Below are 10,111 nucleotides of genomic sequence, written 5' to 3'. Positions count from 1 at the left end.
TTTGTATATTCAACTTTTATATAGCTTTGTATTTGTTCAATATGGACGCTCCATAAAAGTTCAATGTCACTTGTTAATTTAAATTATTCTTACCCCACCCTCTCCTCTCTTGATCGATGAGCTTTTTTCACGATAACATAGGTGAGCTGCAGGATGCTCTTTCATTGTAAGAGTAATGGAATTTCTTCTTCTGCGTTGGTGGTGGGTGGCGTTATCTAAATTTTATGTAAAGCATAATGGCCAAAGTATGGGTAAAACAAGAAGTTGAACCATAATCCCAGTAAATAATCATAATTTAAAAACATGTGAGGATGTATCATCCAAAATCAATACATTTTAAATCATACTTAAATTATATTTAATTTAAAATTAAAATTAATGAATTTTAAATCCTGTTTAAATTGCTCAGTCAGTCAGAGTACTTCAATGAATTACAGTCAAAAATTTCCACCATTAAGATCTTTTAAATCTCTTAACAAAATTGAGAAATTGAGATGATTAAATTATTTTTCAATTACTCAGTCAGTCACTTGATTACTTCAGTGAATTGCACCGAAATAGCCCACTATTAAAAAAATCTCTCAGAAAAATTAAGAAATTGAGATGATTAAATTATATTTCAATTCCTCACTCAGTCACTTGATGCCTTCCAAAAAATTATTCCATAATAAAATTTACCCAAACTTACACTATTTTTGATGTGTTTTTATTGAAATTTAAGAATTAGTAAAGATTGAACGTTCAAAAAATTATTGGCTTCCCATTTCCGAGTCTCTTCCAAAGCAGCAAAACATACCAAACAAATTTATTTTGGCTTATTCCAACCAAGGCAAATGGAAAAAATATTTTTTAACTAAGGCATGCCAAACGTCCTCCCCCACCATCCAAATTATGCTCCCCATTAACAAAGCTGATAAAGGACATTCGGCTCCACCAATGTAAGAAATATCGGAGATAGATCAGAGGCGAATGCAATGGTTTTGTAATAGCAGTTGTAATTAACGCAGAGAAAGAGTTAGTGCTCAAAATGATTTTGTTAAAGTTTCATAACCATGACACTACAACATTCTTTGATCTAACAGATATGTCCGAGAGGTTGTAACTGAGCAGTAATTCGTATAGAAATAACAGACGAGATTGATTAGATGAAAAAAAATATGGATTAACCCACAATCATTACAGCAATTTTTTTTGCGACGCTAGTCTACTTCCACTACTTCGGAGCCATAGGTGTAGAGTAAGAGATAACTCAATCATGTTGAGAATACAAAGGCTCCCAAGTTGTTAATTTCCATGTTGAAGGTATTCATCCAACGGCTCCCAAGTTGTTAATTTCCATGTTGAAGGTGTTCATCCAATCTGATTTATAGTGCCCCCTCTCAGGCAGTGAATTATCATTTTCAAGTTTATTTTCAAAAATAAATAATTCTTTTATTTATTTACATTTTAATAATTATTTGTTTTGCACAAAATCACAAGCTACCTAAACATAATTGACATTTTCAGACATTTTCAATATAGTTATAAACATTGAAAATTTATATCTCTTTCCTTAACTTAGTTCCTTTCCTCACCACTAAACACTTCATACATCTCCACTGTAGCATATGTCAATTGGATGATGCTCTTTCATTGCGAGAGTAATGAGATATCTATCTTTTATGTTGTTGCTGTAGGTGATATTATGTTGGTGCTGGGCTATTATGTTTAGGAAAAAGCTGGGCAGGTGATATTATGTTTAGGTAAATAAAATAAAATAAAATAGTTTTTTGGAATTTAACGAAAATTATGGTAAATTGATTTTTAAAATAATCAATTTTTGTTTATAAGATCATATGTTGAATTTTAATTATAATTTCATGAAAATAATATACAATATTTTATTTAATTTTATTCGTATGTTGAATAATTATCATTTTGGTTTGCTTTTTTGGAAAAATTACTTGAATAGGTGAGATGTAATAAAAAGGATTTTTTATCATTTTTTTTTCCTTTCAAAAATTAAATCTAAGTTTTACATTGTTGTTTGTATCTTACTAAAATCCTACTACCCTCACTCTTATCAAATTTATTGGTCAGTAAATATTTACCAAAACGAATTACAAACTATCATAAGAACATGTCTAACCATAAACAAAAAGAAACATACAAACATACAACGAAAAGACTTGTAAGATCAAATACAACCCAAAACTATTATGGATTAGTAAATCTAAAAGACTTGTAAGATCAATTACAAGCCAAAACTATTATGGATTAGTACAACTAAAAGACTTGTAAGATCAAATACAAGCCAAAACCATAATGGATTAGTATCGGAGCAAGATTTTCTCTAGTCTAGAACCTAGTGATGGTAAAGGTCTGAATTCACAATGCACATGTTTCTCCATGTTTCTCCATTCCGCCTTCAAAATGATCCTTTTTATCCTCAATGTGCCACTGACCCCATTGCAAGTAAGACAACTTATCTTGCATCTAACACTGATTGGTTAGAGATAATTCATGAAAGAGATTAGCCCATTATTGTCATCATGACTATCCCTACTCATTTGTTCCACAAACCTAGTGAGATTAGTAAGCTTTTTCCCAAAGTTTTGGTGACTTACATCAACCTCATAAATGCTTGAAGGATTGGTTGGGTTGCGGTCTATAGCCTCTCCCTTGCCATAATCCTCCATGTTGCTTCTACCATACTAGCCTCATTCACCAGCTCCTTTCGTGAGTCTGGCACATTGGCATGACATTATGGGTTGCTTAAAGGAATAAAATGCCAACCAAACTTCACCAAACACACTTGACTACTCAATGCATAGGACCACAACTAGTGAGCAACAAACACCCACCAACCCCATCCAGATAATATTTGGGTAAATGAATGCATTCGCTTGCTAGAGGTGAACTATATAACCCCCAAATATCAACCTAAGAGCTGAAGACTGACACAACAAGAAGAAGGCCAACAATGCCTAAGAAGTCGAACCACCGCCACAAACTAAACAATAGGACACCTAAAACCACTATAAAGCCAAAAGCAAGAACATACCCATAAACACCATCAAAGAGCCTTGAGCTTGAATTAAACTAATTTTGGTTGATTCCTCCCAAATTCAGAGAAATAATAGCAATTGGATAATTAACACTATTGTGAGAGTGGCTGCGAGAGAAAGAGAGTTGGATTTGTTCTCTTAGCATACAACCCCATATCAAAACATATAGACTCTAGTTTTCCACATATAACTTGAAACTAGTAGATACACATCATTTACAATTGAAAGCCAAAAATGCCAATGCCCAAATTAACCATAAGGACATCAACTCGGTAGAATTGAGCAGAGAGATGGCTAAAAAATACCTTGATAATGTTCTCGAAAAATAGAGAGGAGTTTAGTTAACCAATTATTGAATAGGAGTGAACCACAAGCTCTGAATAACCAACTTTTATTTGAAAATGTAAGCGTTGAGAAGTTCTAACACTGGGATCTAGCTGATATACCACAAGCAGAGTATGTTATCACCCCTCTCACTCTAGAAAAACAAAGATGGCTCATGACCACCGACACCCGAGTAATTTTGTTTCACCTTTTTCCTTAGCAACACTCTCTAGTCTATGAAAATACCACCACTCTAAAACAACTACATGGATGCAGAGCTAAGGACCTTGTCGCCATAAAATGTTTGGACCCGCATATCACTCCAGCCCCTCCACCAAGCTGTAGGAGAACTTAACCATCACCATAGATTTTATAAATTCCACACACATCGTTGCAAGGAGGAGGTGTACCATGCCACCATGCCTTGATGACTAAGGGAGGTTGACACCCTGCCTGAGGCCCTCATCACACTACTCATTCACCCCATGCAGGATGGATCAAATAATCCTAATTTTTGTAGTTAATTATTTTTTATTACTTTATTTGAATTATTTCAACAATAAAAAATTGGCTCCATAATTATTAATGAAGGAAAATGAGATTAAAGAAAATAAGATTAAAAAAAGTAGGATACAATTTAACTTTAAAAGTCTAATAATATTGAGCCTATCAATACTAATCCACAATTTCATTATTGCTGTTGCACTAGCTTTTCAGTCTACGTCTATTAGTTAAATGAATAAACTGATAAAATATATAATACAAAGAAGATTGAGATAAGTTTATTTCATGTTATAATTTAATTTTTAGAACTTATTATTTTGTATATTAAAATTATCTAACTATTTTTATTTCCATAATATTTTAATACCATGTTAAATACACTTTAATTTTCATTTATTATAAAACAATATATTATCAATTTTTAATATATAGTTATTTTTATTTTTATTATTTTATTATTTTTACTATAACATGTCTCAAGACGCCATAAACATAATATTTAAAAAAATATTTAATCTAAATTATTTTATTGATTCAATTTTAATAAAAAATTTCAAATACTAAGATTACCATTATTAAAACACCCTCTAGATGTGTTCTCTAAAAATAGATCTACAAGTTAAATACTTTAGTAGCCTTCCAAAACTTATTAACATTTTCACATACAACAAAATATTGAAAACTTATGTATTTTCCTTCCTCCGCTTTTTTGTTTTCCTTCGAGCACTTCAAACTTCAATTGAAGAATGTTTTTTTATTGTATTCCATTGTGAGAGTAATGAAGTTTCTCTTTTCTAGGTTGCTCGTGGGTGGAGGAGATATGATTTCAAGTTTATGCTAAACAATAATTATTGTTTTGTTTGGATTGTATTAAAAAGTGAAGTTTTAAGTTAGTTTTGAAATTGTTTTGTAATTATAATTTAAATAAACTTGAAAACCAAATAATATCATTGTATTCTTATCACATATTATATTAATATCTTCTTAATAATACAATAATATCGTTGTATTCTTATCACATATTATATTAATATCTTCTTAATAATACAAGGGACAAACTTATTTAATATCATAATTTAGAGAACCTTCAAATTCTATAAACTTACCACCCATATGATTTAAATAACATCCTTTAAATTAATCTTAATCTATAAACTTGGTATATTCATCTTTTATATAGTTTTGTATTTGTTCAATATGGACACTTAATAAAAGTTTGCTCTCTCCCGTTGGTGGTTTCATAGGAAACTTGAAACATTACGCTTTTACCTCACCCACTCCGCGCTTGGTTGTTCGGCTATTAATTCCACGATAGCATGTGTCAACTGCAGCATGTTATTTCTTTTTTTCAGTACTGAGGAAACTCGGCTTAGTTTTACATAGAAATTTTTTTCAACATAATCATCTCGTGAGATTGGAACCCGGTAGAGAGGTTACCATTAAATTCTTCCAACCACAACCACTTTGGATATACATCATTAACACTGCAGGATGTTATTTTATTGTGTAAATGTAATGGAATTTCTCCCTTTGCAGGGCTGTCTAAATATGTAAACCAATGGCAAAACCTTCAGTTGAACCATAATCCTTATAAATAATAATAATTTAAAACCATAATCCTTATAAATAATAATAATTTAAAATAATGTGAGGATCTATAATATTTTTTGAATACATGAATGCATTTTACATCATATTTAAATTACGAATTAAATTTAAAATGAAAATTGATCAATTTTAAATCCTGTTCAGTCAGTCTGAGTACTTCAGTGAATTACGGTAAAATTGCCCATCATTAAAATCCTTTAATCTTTTAAATTAAGACACTGAAGCTATTATCAATTTAGTTGTCTTTAGCCAGATATTTTGGATTTTCTAGAGAGGATTTTCATGTATAATTTCTGTAAAATCTGATAGAAATCACAAGTTTGATAGATAACAGGTGCATAATGGAATGTCTCACTGGGTTTTCAGGTGCTGATCTATATATATAGTCAAAAAACCAGTTTAAATAACACAAATCAAGATTTCAGATCATTTTTTTTGCCAGATTCAAACACCAGAAAATCCAAAAAATTACACAAAAACAACTTGTATTTCAATTGCTAAATTGATCACTGGATTACTTCAATCAATTGCAATAAAATTACGCACTGTTAAAAAATTCTAACTCTCAGAAAAAATTATCTCTCCTAAAAATTAAGAAATTGAGATGATAAATTATATTTCAATTAATCAGTCACTGATTACTCCAAAAATTGGTCATCGTCAAGAAACTGAGGCGATTAAATTATATTTCAATTACTCAGTTAGTCACTTGATTACTTCACTGAATTGCAGTATAATTGCCCAGAAAAATTAACATGATTAAATTATATTTCAATTACTCACTCGATCGATTCATTACCTCAAATATGGCTCACTATTAAAACTTTTAATTCTCTCTCAAAAAAAGTAAGACATATATGGAATATATAAGTTCAAAATAAAACGAAGATAAATTTCCAAAATTTCCAGCGCCAACTTTAAGAAAATGAAAATGGTAAATATTTAGTACAAACCTGACAAATTTATTTTGCCTTATCCCAACCAAGGCATTTGAAAAAAATATTTTTTAACTTGAGGCATGCCTAACGTCCCACCACCATCCAAATTATGCCCCCCATTATGAGAGCTGATAAGGGACACTAGGCTCCACCAAAGTAAGAAAGATCGGAGATGGATCACAGGCAACTTAAATGGTTTTGTAATTGCAGTTGTAATTAACGCAGAGATAGAGTTAGTGTTCAAATTGATTTTGTTAAAGTTTCATAACCATGACACTACCATATTCACTCATCTAAGAGATATGAGAGGTTGCAAGTGAATAATAATTTATATAAAAATAACAAGTATGATGTGTCTGAGAAGTTGTAATTTAAACAGTAATTTCTATAAAAATAAGAAATATGATAGGTCCGAAAAATTATAATTGAACAGTAATTTGTATAGAAATAACAATTTTAGATTGAAAAAAAAAGTGTGATTAACCCGCAATCATAACAGCAGCTTCTCTTTGCTATGCTAGTCTACCTGCAACCTGCTAATATAAGCTGACGGATCCACAAGCATAATTGCAGGGTTCTATCTGTTGTACCTGTGAGTCATTGGTGTAGGATAATAGGTCATTCAATTCGGTTGAGAATTCATTGGCTCCCATGTTGTTAATTTCCATGTTGAAGGTATTCATCCAATCTGATTTATAGTGTCCCCTATCAGGTGAGCTAGATTCAGAAAAAACCAGTGAATTGTCATTTTCAACTGATGCTGCAGGCCGGTTTTCTTGTTTTATATAATTATCCATGTGCCTTGCATACATGAGTGCTGGATTGGCTGATGTCTCATAGAAAATCTGGCTTGCACTGTCCAAGTTATATTGACAATAACCAGCAAACTGCTGTATTTGTGAAGTGTTAATGCAGTTGGATGCCTGTACTGAGGAGCTGGTACTGATCATAGTCATGTTATTGCTTGAATGATAATCGACCAGAATTCCTTCAGGCCTCTGCAGCAGCTCACCAAGACAAGACATATGGTCCAACACTTCCTGATCAAGCTGGATTTGTCGAGGATTCAAGTGAGATGTAGCTGGTTCTGAACTTGAATTCGATTCAGTAATTGTTGAGCCACAATTTTGCTCGAACATCTGAGACATTACTCCAGGGCCGAAGTTAGAGCAAGAGACATCAATATCGATATTCACATGCTGAGCTTGCTGTGGCCCATAGATATTTGGGCTTGTAATGGCCCCTGACGTAGCATAGTTTTGCATGTGCTCACTTTCTTGTTTTGCTGCAGCAGGTAGATGGGTTTGAGGGCCCTTTCGTTTGTTTAGCTGTACTTTCTTCTTCAGCCTTGTGTTCCAGTAGTTTTTGATATCATTATCTGTTCTCCCTGGCAACTGGGCAGCAATGATAGACCACCTGAAGAATGCATGCCGGAATTCCAAGGTTAGGTGTTGTGTTTGAATAAAAAAGCTAGAAAAGGATTTTGCAGATGAATGAGAAGCTGTTTATTTTTTTAAGACTGGTTGATTCTATTTTACCTGCTACCAATAGTATTATAGAGGTTACAGATGATGTTAACTTCTTCTTCTGAGAACCCTCCATGCCTTATATTCGGCCTCAAGTAGTTTAACCATCTAAGTCTGCAGCTCTTTCCACACCTTCTCAGACCTGTATTCAGACAGAAAAAATTAAGACAAATTTGTTTTAAAATGTCATATTTTGACTGTGAAATGACAGGAATACACAAAAGGATAGCAGTTCTCAGTTCACTTTCCTGGTCTTTCACACTATAACTAAGGCCATGAAATCTGATAACCTCAGGCTGCATTGTATCTACCGTAACCGATGTTTATAAACACAATATCTCGGTCTGATGAATGGTTCAAACTGTTTCATTTGAAAAATGAAATGAGTGCACAAGGGACCAAATGCCAAACACTAATGGTTAGATTGGTTCAGGTAACTTGACTGGGTGAAGTTATTGGCACTTCAGGTTTATGACAATCTATGGTATTAATTCATAGTATTTATGTACAATATAATTTATTTAAAGCAGAAAGATTGCAACTAAATTTGTCCAGGTTGCCCAATAGTATGCCAACAATCAATCATGTCTTTAGACACTACTTTTCTCCATATTTCATGATCCTAAAACTAATATCATATCTATGAAACACTAATAGCATATCTATGAAACTGACTGAATAAAATTGCAGATGCGAAAAATGTCCACTATTCCCTTTAACAAATCAATCAAGCAGATATCTTGTATTGAATATCTAAAAACCTGAACCTTGCAGGCATTCTTAAATTAGATATACCTGTAGTTCTAACCACATCATACAAAACCTAGAAACCTAAACACACTGATAATTCTGAGCCCATAGATGTGCAGTACTGACGTTAAAATTGTCAACACATGTAAAAGAAAAATCCCAACATGTTCATAGGAACTAAACAGAGGGATAATTCTTGCACAGATATACAAATCTTCTGGGACTTCAATGAGACAATCATCTCCTTGAAGATTAATACATCTATGGCCTTGGAATAATGAACACTACAGTTAGAAATCTGAAAGAAAAGTAGAACAGATAGCCTATCTATTTTATTTTCATATTGATTCATTTATATATGAAGAGACCATACCAACTTTCTTGGGTAGAGCGATCCAGTTGCCTCCAGTGCCATACTTGGCTATATATTCCTTAAGCTTAAAGTCCTCTTCTGGAGACCATGGTCCTTTCTTCACATTAGCTTTGTCACAGCAAGGGGCTTTACCCATCTCTTCAGATTACTACTATCAATTGACCTTCAAAGGTGGTCTTATGGGTCCGTCGGATCAAGTTTAGGGAACCCAATAAAAGGGGTCTTCAGTTCCACAAAGTATTGCAAGCCCGGAGACCTCCTAACAGGGGTCTCTGATCCTTTCAGATTGCTCTGGAACTAACTGGCTTTGAAAGATCTTATGGGTTATGATAAGTTTAGGGAACTGAATAAAGGGCTTTTCAGTACTAGAAGGTATTGAAAGTTATCAGATTTCGTTGGTTTCAACTGCACAGGCCTGGGCCTTTGGAGAACATTTCTGTCAACAGCACTTTACGTTAATATTAACAGTGACTGTCTCGTTAAGCCCACTGCACACAGAACGACCTGGTCCTCAAATTGCCTATTGAATCACAAAAGAAACAGGATCACCACTAACCAGATATGCTTCACAGGGCCCCAAATTCGTTCAACAAAACAGAGTTTGGACATGAGAAATCGGGAAAATTCTGTAACTACTGGATTTTCTCTTCTTTTTCTGGTGTGAGAGATGAACAGACAGTAGAGATGAATATTGAGGAGTGCAAAGTACAATAAAAACATAGATAGAATAACGATGGCGATGGTGGTGTAGAGTGGGCCATATGAGTTGCCCTATGGGTGAATTAAGTTTCCATTCATTGCAATCCACGAGAGAAATTTCTACGGTTTGGGGTTGTCCTGCTCATTCTGAAGTTTATGCCCATATCATCTACAGATACCTATAACACCTATTTCCACATGGGTAGCCTGCACCGCCGTATTTGAATAAAATATATACCTCTTTTTTTTAATAGGAATAGAGTAGGGTTTGAAGTGAGGTGTAACGTTGGTCGTCAAGTCATTGACTTTGATATGATCACCCCCTCGATAACGAGACAAGAT

General features: G+C 33.3%; 1 protein-coding gene across 1 annotated transcript; it reads right to left on the bottom strand.

Annotated features, from left to right (window-relative positions):
* Positions 1-6,787: 6,787 nt before the first annotated feature.
* LOC149146036 (uncharacterized) lies at positions 6,788-9,760 on the bottom strand. The gene is made up of 3 exons (XM_089448305.1): positions 9,071-9,760; positions 7,960-8,089; positions 6,788-7,837 (listed from the first exon to the last, which is right to left on the bottom strand). The coding sequence occupies exons 1-3, from the start codon at positions 9,204-9,206 to the stop codon at positions 6,958-6,960; spliced, it is 1,146 nt and encodes a 381-aa protein (XP_089304431.1). The 5' UTR covers positions 9,207-9,760; the 3' UTR covers positions 6,788-6,957.
* Between the last annotated feature and the right edge of the window lie 351 nt (positions 9,761-10,111).

The sequence above is a fragment of the Pinus tabuliformis genome, chromosome X, assembly GCF_031772625.1.
Source record: "Pinus tabuliformis cultivar Carrire ecotype Pingquan chromosome X, CPIR1, whole genome shotgun sequence".
Lineage (NCBI taxonomy): Eukaryota > Viridiplantae > Streptophyta > Pinopsida > Pinales > Pinaceae > Pinus > Pinus tabuliformis.
This window is presented reverse-complemented; position numbering and strand designations above follow the sequence as displayed.

Bases quoted from the DNA above. Each gene is read 5' to 3' on its own strand.
- LOC149146036 (XM_089448305.1), bottom strand. From the start codon at position 9,206: ATGGGTAAAGCCCCTTGCTGTGACAAAGCTAATGTGAAGAAAGGACCA. The intron at 8,090-9,070 runs GTATGGTCTCTT...GTCTGAATACAG, and splicing joins CGCTCTACCCAAGAAAGTTG to GTCTGAGAAGGTGTGGAAAG. The intron at 7,838-7,959 runs GTAAAATAGAAT...TGCATTCTTCAG, and splicing joins TATAATACTATTGGTAGCAG to GTGGTCTATCATTGCTGCCC.